Below are 22,621 nucleotides of genomic sequence, written 5' to 3'. Positions count from 1 at the left end.
CATCCCTCTTGTTGCCATCACCTTCAGTCCAACAAACCCTGAGATTTCTGCTCATCTCTCTTTACGGTCTCTTCAGTTTGTCAATATTGGGGCAATTAACTCCACGGCTGATCGGAAGCACTCGCTTTGGAACTCCATCTAACTTTGTCTGTTACCACTCTTACTTCCTTTAAGATGCTCCCACCTCTGTCAGCTGATGGTTATTGGCTCCAGTAAATCCCTCTGTGGCTCACTGTCTAACAGTGTTTGAGAAAGCTCCCGATAAAAGCTCTTTGATTTGAGAATTAAGGGACAAAGGTTTAGGGGCAACATGAGGGGGAACTTCTTTACTCAGAGAGTGGTAGCTGTGTGGAATGAGCTTCTAGTGGAAGTGATGAAGGCAGGTTCGTTTTTATCATTTAAAAATAAATTGGATAGGTATATGGACGGGAAAGGAATGGAGGGTTATGGTCTGAGTGCAGGTCGATGGGACTAGGTGAGAGTCAGTGTTCGGCATGGACTAGAAGGGCCGAGATGGCCTGTTTCCGTGCTGTCATTGTTATATGGTTATATGATAAGTACTCTGGTTGTTTGCTGTGCCACCCAAGTCCAAGTTGGTGTTATTACTGAATTCCAAAATATCATTTTGAGACCATGATGTCAGGCTTATGAATGGTCCTTCCAGAACAAGGGGTCACAGTTTAAGGATAAAGGGGAAATCTTTTAGGACCGAGATGAGGAAAACTTTTTTCACACAGAGTGGTGAATCTGTGGAATTCTCTCCCGCAGAAGGTAGTTGAGGCCAGTTCATTGGCTATATTTAAGAGGGAGTTAGATGTGGCCCTTGTGGCTAAAGGGATCAGGGGGTATGGAGAGAAGGCAGGTACAGGATACTGAGTTGGATGATCAGCCATGATCATATTGAATGGCGGTGCAGGCTCGAAGGGCCGAATGGCCTACTCCTGCACCTATTTTCTATGTTTCTATAAGCTAGGGGACTGCCCAATTCACCTCTACCCCATTGTGGACATTGGACTCTCTATAGAACCGGAGTGCCACAATGCTGAAACTATATTCTGCACTTCATTGTACCTGGATAAACGTGACAACAATCAACCTAAAGTTCCTCACTGCCCTCTTGTGCAGCTCCATTAACACCTGCGCACTATTGGTGCATTCAACTGTGCAAACGCTCAAGTCCAGAATTCCCTCCATGAACCTTCCCATCTTCTCACCTCCTTTAGCAGATTCTTTAAAACCAACCTATCCTAATTCATCCAAGGGCACTTTGAGCCAAATGCTATTTAATACTCTTGCAAAGTGCTTAGTGACATTTTACTAAGTTAAACAAAGAACGTAGACTAGTACAGCGTTGGAAGGAACGGCAGATGCTGGTTGACACCGAAGATGGACACACAGGAAAAATGTTGGAGTAACTCAGCGGAACAGGCAGCATCTCTGGAGGACATGGCTAGGTGACGTATCTGCTCGAGACGCTTCTTCAGTCTAAAGAAGGGTCTAGACCTGAAACGTCAGCCATTCCTTCTCCCCAAAGAAGGCCTGTCCCGCTGAGTTACCCCAGCATCTTGTGTCTATGTGTAGAATGGTAGAGCGCAGGAAACAGGAACTATGTCTGTGCCGAACATAATGTCCGCCGAGTTACTCCTGCCTGCTCGTGATCCATATTCTTCCATCTTCATTTGCCCATCTAAACGCCTCATAAATGTCTCTTTCGTTTCTGCCTCAACCAGTATCCCTGGCTACGCAGTCAGGCACCCACCACTTTCTGTGTGAGTAAACTTGCCATGCATTCCTCCTTTAAATTTTGCCCTTCTCACCATAAAACTAGGCCCTCTAGACTTTAAAGGCACTGTATAAATGCAAGGTGCTGTTGTAGTTATAAACAAATGAACAGACGAACGAATGAATAAGTTTATAACCACATGCTATTAAGTGGTTTAAGTGACCTCAAGGTACCTGTAGTTTGTTTGCACTTGCTTCCACACACTGCCAATACTTCGTAGACTCCTCTACAATCTCACTGTGCGTGATGCCTGCAAGATGAATGGGGATTACAGGATCACTACAATGCAACATGGAACAATGAGGCTTCATGTGGACAAGGCTGGGAGTACGCAAGCCCACTGTACTCCAGACACCTTCACCTCCCACACTACAAAGGTTTGTAGGTTAGTTGGTTTGGGAAAAGATTTAAAATAAAATGAGAATTGTGTGCAGGGATGGTGCTAGTGTATGGAGTGCTGGCTAGTCAGTGTGGGATTCTGTGGGCCGAAGGGCCTATTTCCACGTTGCATCTCTAAACTAAACCAGCCTCCGGTGGTGCTGACAATCTTTTAGTCAAGTCAAGTCACATTTATTTATATAGCACATTTAAAAAACAACTCTCGTTGGCCAAAGTGCTTTACATTTGTTATAAGAATAGTATAAACAAACAAACTACGTACATATATACATATAGCCCTCACTCAGTGGACGTCAGGAAAGGCCTGGGAGTATAGATAAGATTTTAGTCTTGACTTAAAGGAGTCGATGGAGGGGGCAGTTCTAATGGGAAGGGGGATGCTGTTCCAGTCTAGGAGCTGCAACCGCAAAGGCACGGTCGCCCCTGAGCTTATGCCTAGACCGCGGGATATTCAGCAGCCCCAAGTCGGCCGATCTGAGGGACCTGGAGGTGGAGTGGTGGGTGAGAAGACTTTTTATGTAGGAGGGGGCAAGCCCATTGAGGGCTTTGTAGACATTGAGGAGGGTCTTGAAATGTATACGGAACCGCACAGGGAGCCAGTGGAGAGAGGCCAGGATCGGGGTGATGTGGCCCCTTTTTCGGGTGCCCGTCAGGAGTCTCGCTGCGGCGTTTGGGACCAGTTGCAGGCGGGACAGGGAAGATTGGCTGATGCCAGTGTAAAGAGAGTTTTAGGTCTGTCGGTTCACCTTGCTGTGGACATGTTTACATATCTAACGTGGGAATGTTGAGCACAAAGCACACAGCGGAATTCCTCGGGTGTACCTGAACTTTGTTGCATCACCCAGACCTTGAGCTCGACGAGGCTGTGGGCGAAGTTACAGCTGTCCTCCCGCAGGCACCCATAGCGCACCTCATGCCGACACACGTCGAACTGGCAGTGCTCCTGGAACTGGCGGATCTTGCAATACTTAACGGTTGTGGCACGCAACATGTGGACCAGGCACCTGGGGGTTTAGTTTAGTTTAGTTTAGTTAATTGCCATGTGTACAGAGGTACAGTGAAAAGCTTATGTTGCGTGCTAACCAGTCAGCAGAAAGACAACACATTATTACAGTCGAGCCATTCACAGTGTATAGATACATGATAAGGGAATAACGTTTAGTACAAGGTAAAGCCAGCAAAGTCCGATCAAAGGTACACAAAAATGCTGGAGAAACTCAGCGGGTGCAGCAGGATCTATGGAGCGAAGGAGATAGGCAACGTTTCGGGCCGAAACCCTTCTTCAGACCCGAAACGTTGCCTATCTCCTTCAGTTTCTCCAGCATTTTTGTGTACCTTCGATTTTCCAGCATCTGCAGTTCCTTCTTAAACACAAAGTCCGATCAAAGATAGTCCTCGGGTCACACATGAGTTTGATAGTAGTTCTAGACTGTTCTCTAGTTGTGGTAGGATGGTTCAGTTGCCTGATAACAGCTTGGAAGAAACTGTCCCTGAATCTGGAGGTTTGCGTTTTCACACTTCTACACCACTTGCCAGCTAGGAGAGGGGAGAAGAGGGAGTGGCTGCAACATTTCACAACAGTGTCAATTTTCCGCTGCTTGATAAGATCCAACATCCTGTCCACTTTCGCCACCTCCAATGGGATCCCACCACTGGCCACATCTTCCCATCTCAACCCCTTTCTGCTTTCCGCAGAGGCCGTTCCCTCCGCAACTCCCTGGTCAACTCATCCCTTCCCACCCAAACTACCCCCTCCCAAGGTACTTTCCCTTGCAACCGCAGGAGATGTCTCTTTACCTTCCCCCCCCCTCGACTCCATCTAAGGACCCCAACAGTCTTTCCTTGTACCTCCTTCAACTTCATCTACTGTATCCGTTGTTCCAGGTGTCAACTCCTGTACATCGGCGAGACCAAGCGCAGGCTCGGCGATCGTTTCGCCGAACACCTACGCTCAGTCCGCCTTAAGTGACCTGATCTCCCGGTTGCTCAGCACTTTAACTCCCCCTCCCATTCCCAATCTGACCTTTCTGTCCTGGACCTCCTCCATCGTCAGAGTGAGGCCCAGCGCAAATTAGAGGAACAGCACTGCGTATTTCGCTTGGGCAGCTTACACCCCAGCGATATGAACATTGACTTCTCTAACTTCAAAATAGCCCTTGCTTTTCCTCTCTCTTTCTCTCCATCCCAGTTCCCCCACCAGTCTCACTTTCACCGACAGCATTCTATCTCTGTCAGATTCAGATTCAACTTTAATTGTCATTGTCAGTGTACAGTACAGAGACAACGAAATGCAGTTAGCATCTCCCTGGAGAGCGACATAGAATATGATTTCAATAAATAAAGCTATTTACATGTATACAGACATAGTGTTTTTCCTGTGGGAGGAGTGTCTGGGGGGGGGGGGGGGGGTTATTGGCAGTCACCGGGGTACAGTGTTGAGTAGTGTAACAGCCGCAGGGAAGAAGCTGTTCCTGGACCTGCTGGTCCGGCAACGGAGAGACCTGTAGTGCCTCCCGGATGGGAGGAGGGTAAACAGTCCATGGTTGGGGTGAGAGCAGTCCTTGGCGATGCTGAGCGCCCTCCGCAGACAACGCTTGCTTTGGACAGACCCGCCCATTTCCCGGACATCAGTCTGAAGAAGGGTCTCGACCCAAAACAACACCCATTCTTTCTCTCCAGAGATGCTGCCTGTCCCACTGAGTTACTCCAGCATTTTGTGTGTATCCTGCCCACATAGCTACAGGGTGCAGTTTAACTTGGATGGAGAGCATCAACAAGCCATACTGCAGTTGGCGCCACAATCCAATGCCGACTTTTCCCACAATTTTCAGCAAGGAAGAGTCTGAGTGCTAAGGAGCAGGAAGTCTGGCTGATTCATATCATTGTCCTTGGCATCATGCCATGGGGCATTGATGCAAGTTTACATTCGTTTAGAGATACAGCATGGAAACAGGCCATTTGGCCCACCAAATCCACATCCTCCATCTATCACCCGTTCACACTAATTCGATGATACCGCAGATGTTTCTACACACCAGGAGCAATTTTACAAAGGCCAATTAACCTACAAACACACACGCCTGTGAAATCTGCGAGGAAACTGGAGCAGCCGGAGGAAACCCACATGGTCGCAGGGAGAACGTGCAAACTCCACACACACGCGGCACTCAAACTCAGGATTGATCCCGGACCTCTGGCACTGTGAGGCAGCAGCTCTACCAGCTTTGTCACTGTGTCGCTACCATTACTAGTAGCCCTTCAGCTACTGACTGACCACTACCAGTTTACTCAACACAATCCGGGATTTCATCCAGGAACTGTCCAGTCTGGTCCCTTCCCCAAACCCCGGGTCAGGTAGTTCCCTCTGCATTGAGATCTTGCATACTCACTTATTCTCTTCAAAATCGTGCACAATTTCTGGATTAGAACAGAATGATGCATCCTCCTTAATCTTCTTGCTTATTAACCTGGGTTTGCTATCAAAACATTCCTGTAACAGAAGGCGAAAATGAGCATCAGAGATTGAAAGAGGGGAGGGGGAATGCATTTGGAGTTTATAATAAACCCATTTAAAAGGGAAGTACGTATAGGATACGGTGGCTTTAAATTTGGCTTCACTGAATTGAGGAATGAGGGAAAAAGTAATCAATGGGGAAAGGAAGCGTACACTGAGGTGGGCATCACTGTAACTTTTCGAGTGGGGATCCTTCTTCAGGCTGATTTTATTTAGTGTTGCCGCTGATATGAAGACTTAATCTCCATGCCACCAGAATGGCTTTAGTTTAGTTTAGAGATACAGCGTAGAAACAGGCCCTTATATGCCCCGTCCCACTTAGGAAACCTGAACGGAAACCTCTGGAGAATTTGCGCCCCACCCGCAGGGTACTCAGCGGGTGCGGCAGCATCTATGGAGCGAAGGAAATAGGCAGCGTTTCGGGCCGAAACCCTTCTTCAGACTCTTTTCGGCCTATTTCCTTCGCTCCATAGATGCTGCTGCACCCGCTGAGTTTCTCCAGCACTTTTGTCTACCTTCGATTTTCCAGCATCTGCAGTTCCTTCTTGAACATGTTCGGAGTATTACCTTTCAGCAGGTTCTAAAGGCATTGCTTAGGGAATGCAAACCGGATTGGGCCAGAAACTGTCCACGTTTGGTATTTGAGTTTTTGACACAATATGTACATTGCCATGTAGGGAGAGGGTTGCCATGAATGCCTAAGCCATGGGGTGGTTTGAAAACAACAATGGGGAAAATGGAGGTGTTATGTTATTTAAAGTGTAGTTGGGGTGAAAAGACTTCCATGTGTTTTACAATATCTCACCTCACAAAGATACATAAAGTGGCCAAGATGTTCCTTCAGCAGTTTAGCTACGGTGAGGCTGCATCTGGTGTCGCCCCCTAGTGGGTCGAAGAGTAGCTCGCGGTTTATTGCTCCTTTACGCTCCAGTGTCCAGACATCTATCTCCTCCTGACAGTAAGCAAATGTACACTGATTCCCATACTTGCAGTCCCCCTTACTCACTATATCTGTGAAGAAACAAATTGAGAACATCACCTTTTTGAATTGATCACATGTGTTTACACTATAAATCTGCAACTTTTTTCCTTGCCTGCCCTCAGTAGACAATAGGTGCAGGAGTAGGCCATTTGGCCCATCGAGCCAGCACAGGCATTCAATGTGATCATGGCTGATCATCCCCAATCAGTACCCCGTTCCTGCCCTCTCTCCATATCCCCCGACTCCGCTATTTTTAAGAGCCCCATCTAGCTCTCTCTTGAAAGCATCCAGAGAACCAGCCTCCACCGCCCTCTGAGGCAGAGAATTCCACAGACTCACCACTCTCTGTGAGAGTGGTGAGTCTGTGGAATTCTCTGCCTCGGAGGGCGGTTCTCTGGATGCTTCCTCTTCTCTGGATGTTTCCTCATCTCCGTTCTAAATGGCTTACTCCTTATTCTTAAACAGTGGCCCCTGGTTCAGGGCTCCCCCAACCTCAATTTACCCCTCTCTTTTCCCAAACGCGACTAACTTCTGTAACCCTGCAGATGTTCCCAAGTGACCATTCGTCAGAACTGCAGTTTACTAAAGGTACTGCTAATCTGCCCCACTACAGAATGCCATTTAGCTTCACTGCTACAGTTTAGCACCAGTCTCCCATAAATATTGATTCTTAACAGCTCTCACAAATGTCACGCATCCGTATGGAAAAAAAGACTTCAATTGCTGTGGACACAAAACACTGGAGTTACTCAGTGGGTCAGGCAGCATCTCCGGAGAAAACGAATAGGCGACATTTCGGATCGAGATTCTTCTTCAGACTGAGTCCCAAATTACAATACAATACACATTTTATTGTCATTTGAGCCCCAGTGAGACTCAAACGAAATTTTGTTTCCACAGCCATACAAACAAAAACAATGTCCTACAGACATACACACAATTAAGTTCACACAAACATCCATCACAGTGAACCCACTGTGATGGAAGGCAAAGTCTTTTCTCTCCCCTGCTCTCAATTTCTCTCCCGATGTCCAAGCTCCAGGCGGGTGATGCTAAGTCCCACGGCCATTTTAGGCCGCGCGGGGCGATTTACGGCCCCGCTCCCGGTCTGAAAGTACAAGGTCGGAGCCCCAGCGTGCGATGGTGAGTCCCACGGCCATGAAGCCGCGCCAGGTGATGTACGGTCCCGGTCCGGGTCGTTCCAACCCCGCGACACGGGCTGGAGAAGTCGCGTTGCGGGAGCTCCGGGAAGCGGTCTCTCTCTCCCCCCGGACCCGCGAGCTCCCGATGTCCCAGTCCACCGGACCTGCGGCTGCGTTGCTGGAGCCTCCGAGCCCCAGGAGTCGAGTCGCAGCAGCGAGTCACCACCGCTCCCCACGTTCCGAGGCCGGCCAGCCCCACGATGGTGAGTAGTCCGCAGATCCGCAGTCTCCCGAGCCCCCGGGTCGTTCAGGTTGGAGGCCGCTCCACGGTGCTAGGCCCCAACGACAACGGAGACCCGACAGGGAAAAGGTCGGGTCTCCCGAACAGGGAAGAGATTTAAAACGGTTTCCCCCTCCCCTCCCCCCGCCCCCCACATATACACATTTAAAACCAAGCTTAAAAAAACACAAACACTACATTTAACTAGACAAAAATAAAAAAAAGACAGACAGGCTGTAGGAGCCGCTGCAACGAGTTGCGCCGCCACCATGCTGCCAAGGGTGGAAGCAGAGACGTTCGTGGTGTTTAGGAAGCTTTTACGGTCACTCAGTCCACCTTGTTATGACAGCAGATACAATGGTGGCGTATTCAAGGTTTCTAGATGGCCACGTGGATATACAGGGAAAGGAAGGGTATGGATCATGCTATTAGTTTAATTTGGCAACATGTTTGGCACAGATATCGTGAGCTGAAAGGCCTGTGCTGTGCTGTTCTATAGGGCTACAAAATGCTGGAGTATCTCAGCAGGACAGGCAACATCTCTGGAGAGAAGGAATGGATGACGTTTCGGGTCTCGACCCGAAACGTCACCCATTCCTTCTCTCCAGAAATGCTGCCTGTCCCGCTGAGTTACTCCAGCATATTGTGTCTATCTTTGGTTTACACCAGCATCTGCAGTTCCTTCCTACACTATACTGTTCTACGTTCTATATCCGTTGACTTAAAACAGAACATTGATCCTACTTGCTCTTAAAGAACAACAATCTTAAGTTGAAGTACTCCATCAGAAAGCGAATTCACATTTTAACTATTTAATTTCTCCTGCATTCATTATCCACGTGAATGTGGGGGAAATTAAATAGTTAAAATGTGAATCAGCATATGTATACACATACACATACAGCATACACATGATGTGTTTCAAGGTTAGGTCTCCATTATGAGCGGTATTGAATTACTCACACATCCATACCTTTACACAAGTAGTATGGCCCTCCGTAATTATTCCGGGTCGGTCGGGGCCTGAGTCTTTTCCATCGCGAGTCTGTTAGCTCCTTCAGCCTTCCAATAAGAAGATCTTTTTTACATTTATGGTCTAGGTCGGGGTTATAATTATAATCTAATGCTTTAGCTCCTAAAACAACAAGGGGAAAGAAAATCTGCAATTAGACCAAAGTTAATGCAATGGACCAAGGGAGGGAAACCAGTAACAAACAAATGGTTTTAAAAACATTAGGAATTACGTAAAACATGCAGAGCACGCTCAATCATTAATTAATATCATGGCTAATCACTCGTACCGACTCTAGCTTCATGCAGGATCCCATATCTCCCAAACACTTAATGCCCCTGTCCCACTTAGGAAACCTGAACAGCAACCTCTGGAGACTTTGAGCCCCACCCAAGGTTTCCGTGCGGTTCCCGGAGGTTGCAAGTGATTGCCGGAGGTTACAGGTAGTGGAAGCAGGTTGGAAGACTGACAAAAACCTCCGGGAACCGCACGGAGACCTTGGGTGGGGCGCAAAGTCTCCAGAGGTTTCCGTTCAGGTTTCCTAAGTGGGACAGGGGCATTAGATATCTCGTAATCTAAATATCTGAACACTGAACTGAGTAGCTGCAGCTATTTGGGGCTGAGAACTTCAATGATTCACAAAATGTCAAATGAAAATCGTCTCTTCATCTCAGTCCTACAGGCCTGAACCCCAAGGGCCTGTCCCACTTTTCCGAGTTACTCACAAAGGAGGGAGAGTGGTGGAGGGAAGAAGGGGAATCTCTGCAGAGAGGCGACATTAAAGGACACGGATGAAGTTGGTGCTAGCCGAGAGAGGGTGGTGGCGGCTTCCTAACTGCAGCTGGTCTGCCTCGGGGAGCTGTACATATAGGGACATGAATGTGAATACAGAGAGAAAGGAAAATTATAATGCAGGGTATGTAAGATACCGAGATAAATGAGCAACCTGCAACAAAGAGAATGGTGGAAATTCCCAGCAATTTAGGCAGCAACGGCGGAGAGAGAAAAACAGAGAGTTAAGGTTAGACATCGATGACAACATCGATCAAAACTTGTTGAATCCTTTCGTTATTGCCTCATCCACAGCTCCATATATCCCGTCATTATCAACTCTACCACAGCCATTGTGAGCTCCACCTTTCCTTAGTCATTGATGGCGGTTCTGATTCATTCTGAACCTTTTCATAGCTCTAGTTTCCCTCTACCCACGACTCTCAATCTGAAGACTGTCGACTTGAAACGCCACCTATTCCTTTCCTGCAGAGATGCTGCCTGACCCACTGAGTTACTCCAGCATGTTGTGTCTATCTTCGATGTAAACCAGCATCTGCAGTTCCTTCCCACACATCCTTAGTTCCCTTGGTCCTTTCCCCTCCCCCGGGCACTTTACTCTGCATTTGTAGGAGAAGCAATAACTGTCCCTACACCACCTCCCCTGTCTCCGTTCAGCGACTAAACACTTCCAGATGAGATAATGCACAGACTTCCAACCACATCTAATGCTTTCAGTGCTCTTGATGTGGTCTCTTCTACATCAGGGAGCCTGAGTGTAACATCCCTTCCTGCACAATGTTGAATTCAGTGCCAAGCTCCAAGGCATTAACATACTTAAGTGAGCAATCGCCCCTCAGGGTTCCAGTGGGTTCAACATAACAGTGTACGAAACTCACAGCAGGTTACAATGGAGATTTAACACGAGAAGCAACTCACTGCAGTTTCCTTTGATTAGATGACCCAGCTAATTACTCGCAAGGCCATCAATTTTTCACATTCACTTCCATTCCCTAATGGGCACCTAGATATTTCACAGCTGATGTTGCTATCTATGATTAATGGACATTAGAGAAGAAGTGATCCATACTGAGGAAACTTGTCAACCTCTACCTGTTGTACTGGCAAACCAGTTGTGTGAAGAACTTCAGTGAAATCCGCACCTCGGTCACCTTATTTCAGAGCAAACACGAGATACCACCTCCTCTACAATCATAACAACTCACTTTTCCCATCTCTAACTCTAGAAAACAGTCACCCATGCAAAGTTAAATGCAATGCAATGCCACCAAACAGTGATAGTCTAAAGCAGTGGTTCTCAACCTTTTTTCAGTGATGTACCCCCTGTGAAATATTTTTTCAGCCAAGTACCCCCTAACCAGCTCAAAAATATAGGCCTACATATATGTAGGCCTACATTTTAAAATCTCACGTACCCCCTGGAGTGCCTTCACGTACCCCCAGGGGTACGCGTACCCCCATTTGAGAACCACTGGTCTAAAGAAGGATCCTGACCCGAAATGTCACCTGTCCATGTTCTCCAGAGATGCTGCTTGACCTGCTGAGTTACTCCACAACTTTGTGTCCTTTTTTACTTAGATAGGGAAGTGTAGAGGGACATGGGCCAGAAAGAGGCAAATGGGATTAGCGTAGATAGGCTTTAGTTTAGTTTAATATCATCACATTAGTTTAATGTGTACCGAGGTACAGTGAAAAGCTTTTGTTGCGTGCTAACCAGTTGCTCGATAACAGCTGGGAGGCCTCGTGTTCGAGAAATAATGGGCCCTCAAAAATGCCAGCTTCTAGCTGTTTAGAAGGATGAGGGGATTTCTTGGAGTTTAGAAGGATGAGGGGGCGGGTCTTATAGAAACATATAAAATTATAAAAGGACTGGACAAGCTAGATGCAGGAAAAATGTTCCCAATGTTGGGCGAGTCCAGAACCAGGGGCCACACAGTCTTAGAATAAAGGGGAGGTCATTTAAGACTGAGGTGAGAAAAAACTTTTCACCCAGAGAGTTGTGAATTTATGGAATTCCCTGCCACAGAGGGCAGTGGAGGCCAAGTCACTGGATGGATTTAAGAGAGAGTTAGATAGAGCTCTAGGGGCTAGTGGAGTCAAGGGATATGGGGAGAAGGCAGGCATGGGTTATTGATAGGGGACGATCAGCCATGATCACAATGAATGGCGGTGCTGGCTCGAAGGGCCGAATGGCCTTCTCCTGCGCCTATTTTCTATGTTTCTTCTTCAGGCCTCGACCCAAAAGGTCACCCATTCTTTCTCTCCAGAGATGCTGCCTGTCCTGCTGGGTTACTCCAGCATTTCGTGTCTATCTGCAGTTTAAACCAGCATCTGCAGCTCTTTCCTACCTCACAACAGCTACGGACGGAAGCACTCACTCAGCCCCGCGCATTCTGCAGCCAGCCCAATGGCTGAGCACAAGGAGTCAAGATGCAGAGTTGTCTTTACCTGTTTTAATAAAGCAGCTGGAACAGGCCTGGCGCAGATCGTGTGTGTCGCTTAGTGGATTTTTTGTCAGCGGCGACGGAGTCGATTCGCTGCCTCTCTGCACTAATCCAAGGAAGGCGGCGGGAAAGCTGGATGTGGCCGGGCAGCTCGCTTGCTTACCCTGGTGCAGAAAGAGACGGCGACAGTGAGGATTCGGCCCACTTTCCCCTGCAACCCTCCTTACTCTGACAGCTGGTACAGAGTGTGAGGACTACTGCTGCCAACTCAGTCCTGCCCTGTCCACCACGAGCTGCAATGCAGCTTCTACCAGGTCGTTGCTGGGGATAGGAATCCCTTCATCACGGAGTCTAAATGCAGGGAGATTACAACCCCCAACAGCACAGTGGGAGCACAATGTTGAAGAAACTACCTGATCAGCAACCACTCTCGAGGGCAATTGGAGATGAACAATAAACGCTCATAATGCCATAACCGAATAAACAAATGCACCTCATCTATTAATCTGGATTTTTGAACTTTTCACTTGATCTTCAAAATTCAGTGAGAGCCCCGATTCCCACCCACTGCTTCTTGCTAGAGAGCAGGCAGAATGGTGACGGGTGAGAACGGGACAGGGGCTGGTCACAGTGTGCACTCTCACTTTGACCATCTGGGCACGGTGAATGTCTTTGTTAAAGGGCTTGTCCCACTGTTCGAGGTAATTCAAGAGCTCTCCCGAGTTTAAAAAAAATAAATAAAGCTCGTGGTAAGCATGTAGAATGTACGTAGCGGGTACGTCGGAGCTCTTAGCGGCTCGTAACGCTAACGGCAGGTACTCGGGAAACGTGAAGACTTGTGAAGATTTTTCAACATGTTGAGAAATGTCCACGAGAGCCCCAGGTACCTACGAGCGCTATTACCGTAATTCTCAGAGTTCGAATCAGGGGAAACTCGGGAGAACTCTTGAATTAGCTCGTACAGTGGGACAGCCCCTTAACCTGGGTTGTAAAGGCATTGGATCACAGCACGGCGTGGAGGCTCCAGGAAATATATAGAGGCGAACGCTGGAAAGGTCTAGTCAGTGTGAAAAGTTTGTTCGTGTGATCAATTCATTGTCGCCATGGCAGCACAGTGGCACAGCTGATAGCGCTGCTGCCTCACAGTGCTAGAGACCTGGGTTTAATTCTGACCTCGGGTGCTGTCTCTGTGGAGTTTGCACGTTCTCCCTGTGATCTCGTGGGTTTCTTCCGGGTCATCTGGTTTCCTCCCACATCCCAAAGATGTGCAGGCTTGAGGATTAATGGGCCCTCGGCAAAATCGCCCCATGGTGTGTAGGGATTGGATGCAAAGGTGGGATATCATAGAACAAGTGTGAACGGGTGATCGAGGGTCGGCGTGGATTCGATGGGCCGAAGGGCCTGTTTCAACACTGTCTCTCTAAAGTAATCTAAACTAAACAATGAAAGCAACTGTGTCCGGACCAATATATTTCCTGTACTAACCATAAATCTAACAGCCGTAAAGAAGGTGTAATGAAAATATTGGGCTCACCAATGAGAAGCTGCTTGGCGCACTCTTATTGTTGATTGGCGTCATCGGTCTCGATGCTGGTGAAGCACAAAAATGATCTTCATTATTGTTGCGATAAAATTTAGGCGGGGTTGAGGATTCGGATCAATGAATGGAGAAAGAGCATTTTCACGGTTGCAAACAACTATGTTTATTTCAGTAAAATACAGGGAAAGGAATTAATGAAGCAACTAACACAGAACACAGCAATGAGATGAATGAAGAGCAACTGAGGTTGGGCACAAGAGGCTGGAGTAATGCCCCTGTCCCACTTAGGAAACCTGAACGGAAACCTCTGGAGACTTTGCGCCCCACCCAAGGTTTCCGTGCGGTTCCCGGAGGTTGCAAGTAGTGGAAGCAGGTAGGGAGACTGACAAAAACCTCCGGGAACCGCACGGAAACCTTGGGTGAGGCGCAAAGTCTCCAGAGGTTTCCATTCAGGTTTCCTAAGTGGGACAGGGGCTTTACCTCAGCGGGTCAGGCAGCATCTCTGGAGAAAAGGAATAGGTAACGTTTCAGGTCGAGACCCTTCGTCAGACATGCTGCCTGACCCACTGAGTTACTCCAGCATTTTGTGTCAGTCTTCAGTTTAAATCAGCATCTGCAGTTCCTTCCTACACAGTGAACTGGGGTTCATGGACAGTAAACCACAGATCCAAAGGGACTGTTTCCACGCTGTATCTCTAAACTAAACTACGTACTAAAACATTACTACATTCTTTAACTTTCGTACGATGCGCCCGTCCGCTCCTGCCTCAATTCATCTGCTGCAGAAATAATTTCTATCAACCCTACCAATACTCCTTTTCTATCTTAATTTTAAAGAAAATCACTACCATTTAATGGAAGTCTAGATTGTGCAACGATAGACACAAAATGCTGGAGTAACTCAGCGTGACGGGCAGCATCTCTGGAGAGAAGGAATGGATGACGTTTCGGGTCGAGACCCTTCTTCAGATTGATGTCAGGGGGGAGGGAGACAGATAGATAAGGAAGTGTGAATGTGCGAAAACAGGGAACTCTCGTCGGAGAGAGGAGTGCAATGTTTTCTCATAATCCAACCACTGTCACCCCATTAAACTCCTCCAAATCCAATGTGTCTGTCTCCACAGATGCTGTCTGATCCGCAGATGCATTTTTTGTTTTTAGTTTAGATTTGACAGCTCCACTCTGGGCTAAAGGTTCTCACTGTATACATATCTATGCCACTCATAATTTTATAAACTTCTATCAGGTCACCCCTTAACCTCCGCCGCTACCTCCTCCAACCTCATCTATTGCATCCGCTGCTCTAGATGTCAGCTGCTCTACATCGGTGAGCCAAGCGTAGGCTTGGTGATCGCTTCGCCGAACACCTCAGCTCGGTCCAGAATAACCAACCTGACCTCCCTGTGGCTCAGTACTTCAACTCCCCCTCCCATTCCAAATCCGACCTTTCTGTCCTGGGCCTCCTCCATGGCCAGAGTGAGCACCACCGGAAATTGGAGGAGCAGCACCTCATATTTCACTTGGGCAGTTTATACCCCAGCGGCATGAACATTGACTTCTCCAATTTCCGGTAGCCCTTGCTGTCTCCTCCCCTTCTCAGCTCTCCCTCAGCCCTCTGGCCCCTCCTCTCCCCCCCCACCACATCAGTCTGAAAAGCGTTTCGACCTGAAACATAGAAATTAGGTGCAGGAGTAGGCCATTCGGCCCTTCGAGCCTGCACCGCCATTCAATATGATCATGGCTGATCATCCAACTCAGTATCCCGTACCTGCCTTCTCTCCATACCCTCTGATCCCCTTAGCCACAAGGGCCACATCTAACTCCCTCTTAAATATAGCCAATGAACTGGCCTCAACTACCCTCTGTGGCAGAGAGTTCCAGAGATTCACCACTCTCTGTGTGAAAAAAGTTTTTCTCATCTCGGTTTTAAAGGATTTCCCCCTTATCCTTAAGCTGTGACCCCTTGTCCTGGACTTCCCCAACATCGGGAACAATCTTCCTGCATCTAGCCTGTCCAACCCCTTAAGAATTTTGTAAGTTTCGATAAGATCCCCTCTCAATCTCCTAAATTCTAGAGAGTATAAACTAAGTCTATCCAGTCTTTCTTCATAAGACAGTCCTGACATCCCATGAATCAGTCTGGTGAACCTTCTCTGCACTCCCTCTATGGCAATAATGTCCTTCCTCAGATTTGGAGACCAAAACTGTACGCAATACTCCAGGTGTGGTCTCACCAAGACCCTGTACAACTGCAGTAGAACCTTCCTGCTCCTACACACAAATCCTTTTGCTATGAAAGCTAACATACCATTCGCTTTCTTCACTGCCTGCTGCACCTGCATGCCTACTTTCAATGACTGGTGTACCATGACACCCAGGTCTCGCTGCATCTCCCCTTTTCCTAATCGGCCACCATTTAGATAATAGTCTGCCTAAACGTTGCCTATTTCCTTCGCTCCATAGATGCTGCCGCACCCGCTGAGTTTCTCCAGCACTTTTGTCTACCTTCAAGTTTGTTTAAACTCTCCTTACAGCTAATACCCTATAATCTAGGAAGCATCGTCCCCCGATAAAAGTCTCAGTCTGATGAAGGGTCTCGACCCAAAACGTCACCTATTCCTTTTCTCCAGAGATGCTGCCTGACCTGCTGAGTTCCTGCAACATTGTGTGTCTTTCCTGGTAAACCTCTTCTGTACTCTCTCCAAAGCCTCATGTTTCCTATAATGGGGCGGCAGAACTGCACCATACAACGATGGTAATATTCTTGCAAGTCTGTTTAAACATCCACCAAGGCCGACGCATTTGGTATGAGGTGTGCATTGCCTAGTAGTCCATGCACACAATACAACTCATAAAGTCACATTTGCCTTGGGAGAAGATTTTAAACAAACCGATGTGTTTCCCCACCAAATGAGTGGTCAATGGTACAAGAAAGAATACTTACTGGGCTGAGGTTCTGTCCCAGGGAATAGGTCCAAGGAATCTAGATTATTCACAGTTGTGCATGGACTGATAGTATCCAGGGTGTCCATCTTCTGGGCGGGAGGCATTGAATAGGCCGGTGGAAGACACACCTTTGGGCCCACATCACCCTTCACAGCAGACGGAAGCACTGGGGCACCACTGGGTAAGACGGCGAGGAGCCGGGACACATCGTTGGGTAGGTTGGTGGGAACTGTCCCAGTTGTTGATGCCTGCGGATACAGTAGAGTGTTATGTCCAGAAACAATAAACAGGCATTATTATTATTATTAATGTTTATTATTAAACATTTATTATTAATTTATTGTGTAATTAAGAACCTGTCAATTTCTACTTTAAAAATACCCAATGACTTAGCATCCATAGCCGAATTATCTGTACGGAGTTTGTACGTTCTCTCTGTGTCCTGCGTGGGTTTTCTCAGAGAACTTTGGTTTCCTCCCACACTCCAAAGACGTACAAAGGTTTGTAGGTAAATTGGTTTGATATAAACACAACATTTTGTCCTTAGTGTAGGATAGTGTTCATGTGCGGGGATCGCTGGTCGGTGCGGACTGGATGGACTGAAGGGCATGTTTCTGCACCTTATCTCTAAAACCAAAACAAAAACTGATAAAGCCCTGTCCCACGGTACGAGTTCATTCCAAGAGCTCTCCCGAGTTTAAAAAAAAAAATCAAACTCGTGGTAAGCACGGAGAATGAATGTAGCGGGCACGTCGGAGCTCGGGGACTTCTCTTACCGGCTCGTAACGCGAACGGCAGGTACTCGGGAAGACTCGCTAACGGCAGGTAAGAACGGGAAGACCCGTGAAGATTTCTGAACATGTTGAAAAATGTCCACGAGAGCCCCGAGTGCCGACGAGTGGCCATTACCGTAAATCTCCGAGTTGGAATCAGGGCAAACTCGGGAGAGAGAGCTCTTGGAATGAACACGTACCGTGGGACAGGGCTTTTAGTCACAGAAACCTGAGACCGACTGGGTGAATTGCAATCTTGATTAGGAAGCTAATTGTGTGTTCTACTCCAGAGTACCAGACCAACTGACGACTGGAATTAACACTCCTTCTTATATACTCCTATCCCTTACCGTCGGAAATTCATTTGCCCCTCCGAAAGAATCCAACAATGTGTCCAGGTCTTCTCCAATAATTTCTCCATCTGCAAATTCATCTGCAGTTTCAGGCACTGAGAGGGAGACCCCATCACCGCCTAGGCCCTTGACTGGGGCAGGGTCTGCCTGTGACTGCTGGATACTGAGGCCTGCTGATGGAGGTGGGCTTGAGGGTTCACTGGCCAGTGAGGGGGCGCTGGCCGGGCCTAGAGCACATGGAAACTCCAAGGACAAGTCTGCATAGAAATAAAGACACGATTGTAAGGGGGAATCCCATCAGAAACACAATATATAACCAGAAGGTACACAAAAATGCTGGAGAAACTCAGCGGGTGCAGCAGCATCTATGGAGCGAAGGAGATAGGCAACGTTTCGGCACGAAACGTTGCCTATCTCCTTCGCTCCATAGATGCTGCTGCACCCGGCTGAGTTTCTCCAGCATTTATGTGTACCTTCGATTTTCCAGCATCTGCAGTTCCTTCTTAAACAATATATAACCAGCATGTTCTCTGCCATTGTCAGTTGCTGAAGTCAAGTCAAGAGTCAAGAATAGACACAAAGTACAGGAGTAACTAAGTGGGTCAGGTCGCCTGTCCCGCTGAGTTACTCCAGCAATTGTGTCTATCTTTGGTACAAATCAGCATCTGTAGAAAGTGGACAGGATATGCTTATGCTTGTTATTTACATGAAACATAGAAACATAGAAAATAGGTGCAGGAGTAGGCCATTCGGCCCTTCGAGCCTGCACCGCCATTCAATATGATCATGGATGAACTTCCAGAAGACATAACCCGTTGTTCTCTGTGGCTGCTGTGCTGATTTATATTTCCACACAAACAAATGAAATGGAAACTTACCCGATTCAATATCATCTATATCGCTAGTGCCATTTATGGATATCTGTGGGAGAATATAGAAAGTGGCTTACATTGTTGCCTGCTTTGCTAATGAAAGTTTGCTTGTTAGTCAATATGACACCATGACATGGTAAATAAAAAAATGTCAAATATTAGGAAAGTTTTTCAATTAGAGAGTCTGTGCTATCCAAAAATATAGAGAATAGTTCAATGGCACTTTCTTGTCACATGTACCCTAGCACGTGAAATTCCTTTGTTACATACACTTAAATTAAAATCTAACTATACACAAGCACAATCATATTTAAGTACAAGAGTAAAAGAATAGTAGATTATACTGAAGCGATACACACGGGTCACTGCAAGAATGTCCTCTCGTGTAAATTAAGCCAAATTATTGTCTTCTGCCACTCACTGATTTCTTAACAAGGGCAGAGTGGGATAATTGGCTGTTATTCTAATTTGCAGCTCAACTATTCTGAAGAATAGTCTGAAGAAGGGTCTCGACCCAAAACGTCGCCCATTCCTTTTCTCCAGAGATGCTGCCTCACCCCCCTGAGTTACTCCAGCATTTTGTGTCTACCTTCAACCACCCACCATATTTATTGCTAAATATGCAAGATGGCATAGAGAGCAGCATATACATTTCCACTTACACAAATTAGTAAAATTATGGAAAATATATTTCAGTATAAGCAAATATGGGTCATCCACTTTGGATCTAAAGGAATTGATTAAACGTTTATAGGATTCATTGCAGCCAAACACACCAATAATTCTTAAACAGGAAGGCACATTGACACTGCGGTAGGGTTGCAGCCTTATAGCACCAGAGATCCGGGTTCGATCCTGACTATGGGTGTTGTCTGTACGTTCTCCCTAAGATCGTGTGGGTTTTCTCCGGCTGCTCCAATTTCCTCCTACATTCTAAAGACTTGTAAGTTTGTAGGTTAATTGTCCCTAGAGTGTAGAACAGAACTAGTGTATGGGGCGACTGTTGGTCAGCGTGGACTCGGTGGGCCAAAGGGCCTGTTTCCACACTGTATCCCTAAACAAAACTAAACAGCAATGATATAATAACTCATGCTTTCTGCTAAGTTAATTCATGGATAAATGTCAGCTAGGACAGGGAGAAGAATACTTCCCAGCTCATTTCCAAATATTCTACATGAACTCAATAATGCAGCTGCTGGGTCCGAGATTTTATATCTTATCCAAAAGACGGTATTATTGTAGTGAGGGGCCAGAGAAGATTTTAATGATCAACTCTCTAAAGTAGGATTAATGCAATTGTAGAAAAGAGGCAGCTTTGACAACCATCTTTTTAGTGGTCTAAAGGGGTCATCTTTAATTGACAGAACATTTCTTAAGAGAGACGGTGTCTGAATGTTTAACCAATTATTGATTCGTCCAATTTCCTTTGCATCCACATGGATATCAAACCCTTGGATTTATTGAATATCAATCAAACTACAGTCGTTTTAATTAAAGCATGTCCCTCTGTTAAAATTTCTGAAGGAATCATGTCTCTGGAGTAAAATAGCAAAAGTCAACTTACGCTGTTCACTGAATTTCCAATTGGTGTCAGGCCCACTGTTTCTACGTCAGGCTGAAAAAGGGGAATAGTTGTGGGATTAGTGGACATTGGGTACAGTCACATCATTTGCCTGCCTTTACATGTCACCAATGTAAACTTCAACTATCTGCATAAACACAAAAACAGCTATAATAAGGGGAGCAGCTAGTAACTCAAATACGTTCATATGTCGTAGGAGCAGAATTTGGCCGTTCGGCCCATCGAGTCTACACCAACATTCAATCATGGTGGATCTATCTTTCCCTCACAACCCCCTTCTCCCACCTTCTCCTCATATCCTTTGACACCCTTACTAATCAAAATCAAAATAGGTCATTCACTAACAACGCAACCCAAATGACCACCATTTGGATTTGTTTTTTTTTGCATTTTTAAAATCTATGAACCTTTAAACCTCCCCTTAACTTCTTCCCCTGCAATACCAGTTTTCCAGCCTCTCCAAATAACTAAAGTCCTTTATCCATAGCATCATTCTATTAAATCTCCGTGGTATCCTCTCCTGCTCTTTGACTGCCAGCCTAACGCGTTGTGGCTGGAATTGAACATAGTGAGCTAGAAATATATTCAAACCCTCCAAATAAAAACACTTGAAATGTTGAAAATTGGGTTATCCTAGTGGATTGCAATGTTGCATACATTTCTGGGTGCCTTCATATCCTTACAGAGTTTGTATCTTATCTTGTATCTTATCCTATTTCTTAGTGGGATATTTGTTCTGCATCCAACTAACAACCATGCCATCATCTACTCCAACATTAATGGTTTAGACTCAGCCACTCTGGCTCCCTGTAGATCTCGTTCCCGTTATTTTTTATATCTGTAGGGAAATTAAAAAGAGGGAAAGAGGAAAAGACGCACAAGTCCAGAGCACCTTACCTGAGCTCTGATATATGCTTTACGGATCCGTAGCCCCAACTTCTGTGCTAGTTCTTGTGTCAATTTCACAACATTTTCATCCTAAATATAAAAGGAATAACACATAATTCCTCTATAGTTTCACATTCCAAGTTTATTTTCCTTTTTTGGTAATCAGTACATTGCCCAGAAAATGCTTCTTCTGATTGCTGGCCATAATGGGTGAAACAGTCTCAGGTTTAATCCTTGGTTTGTGCCAGTTAGAGGTCCTCTTTAGCAAATGGGTGGCTTCATAATATGGAGGCAAGTTGTAGAAAGAAAGCCAAAGTTGCAGATATAATGCATCATCTGTAATGGCGGAGCAGGCTTGAGGCACTCTGCCATTACAGGCAGCCTCTTGTCTGAGGCTCTATAAAGCGCTGGTCAGGCTGCATTTGGTGTATTGTGAGCAAATTTGGGCCCCATACCCAAGGAAAGACAAGCTGGCTTTGGAGGACAAGCTGTCCAGAGGAGGTTTACAAGAATGATTCCAGGAATGAGTGGGTTCGCACTGGGCCTCTACTCGCTGGAGTTTGGAAAGTTGAGGGGGAACCTCATTGAAACTTACAGAATAATGAAAGGCATAGATAGAGTGGATGTGGAAAGGATGTTTCCACTGGTGGGAGAGTCTAGGACCAGAGTCTGAATTAAAGGGTGCTCTTATAGAAGGGAGGTGAGGAGGAACTTCTTTAGTCAGAGGGCAATTAATCTGTGGAACTCATTACCACAGAGGGCTGTGGAGGCCAAGTCAGTGGATATTTTTAAGGCAGAGATAGACAAATTCTTGATTAGAACAGGTGTCAAGGCAGGAAAAAGGGATTAGGAGGCAGAGATCAGCCGTGATTGAATGGCAGAGGTGATTCGATGGGCCGAATGGCCTAATTCTACTCCTATAACTTGTGAACTTGCGCCTGAATCTGCTGCATATATTCTATGTTCATGGTTTGGGGACCAGCAAATTGTCCAATTGTTCTTTCAGATAAACAGCGCTTGTGGAATCAGTCTCAGCATCTTCAGGAGGAGAAGACAACTATTGATAAAAAATAAATTAGCCGACTTATGACCTTCTGCTTTTGACCTTGCAGGGCGATTGAATTAAATTGAAATATATACTAGATGAGCCTCTTATCTGAATCTTTAGCAGCTTGCCAAAGTCAGAGATCATGTCCCAGACTGGAAGGAAGCCAATACATTTACAATTTCCAAAAAGAATAAGATGGTACTTGGAGGTATAACGTGGGGCAATTTGTTACATCTCCATGATATGTAATTAGCTGAAAGATATCCCGATT

General features: G+C 46.4%; 1 protein-coding gene across 1 annotated transcript in view; it reads right to left on the bottom strand.

The window, feature by feature from the left end:
* The window catches only part of zc3h7b (zinc finger CCCH-type containing 7B), a 47,702-nt gene that overhangs the window by 11,187 nt on the left and 13,894 nt on the right, over window positions 1-22,621 (bottom strand). The window contains exons 6-17 of the mRNA XM_033013064.1: window positions 21,312-21,392; window positions 20,394-20,447; window positions 18,839-18,884; window positions 17,958-18,217; window positions 16,833-17,082; window positions 13,883-13,938; window positions 12,353-12,512; window positions 9,074-9,235; window positions 6,502-6,707; window positions 5,572-5,672; window positions 3,005-3,186; window positions 1,957-2,033 (exon numbers count right to left, since the gene is read on the bottom strand). Coding sequence (XP_032868955.1) covers window positions 1,957-2,033; window positions 3,005-3,186; window positions 5,572-5,672; window positions 6,502-6,707; window positions 9,074-9,235; window positions 12,353-12,512; window positions 13,883-13,938; window positions 16,833-17,082; window positions 17,958-18,217; window positions 18,839-18,884; window positions 20,394-20,447; window positions 21,312-21,392 — 1,635 coding nt within the window. The remainder of the gene's footprint in view (window positions 1-1,956; window positions 2,034-3,004; window positions 3,187-5,571; window positions 5,673-6,501; window positions 6,708-9,073; window positions 9,236-12,352; window positions 12,513-13,882; window positions 13,939-16,832; window positions 17,083-17,957; window positions 18,218-18,838; window positions 18,885-20,393; window positions 20,448-21,311; window positions 21,393-22,621) is intronic.

The sequence above is a fragment of the Amblyraja radiata genome, chromosome 38 (genome assembly GCF_010909765.2).
Source record: "Amblyraja radiata isolate CabotCenter1 chromosome 38, sAmbRad1.1.pri, whole genome shotgun sequence".
Lineage (NCBI taxonomy): Eukaryota > Metazoa > Chordata > Chondrichthyes > Rajiformes > Rajidae > Amblyraja > Amblyraja radiata.
This window is presented reverse-complemented; position numbering and strand designations above follow the sequence as displayed.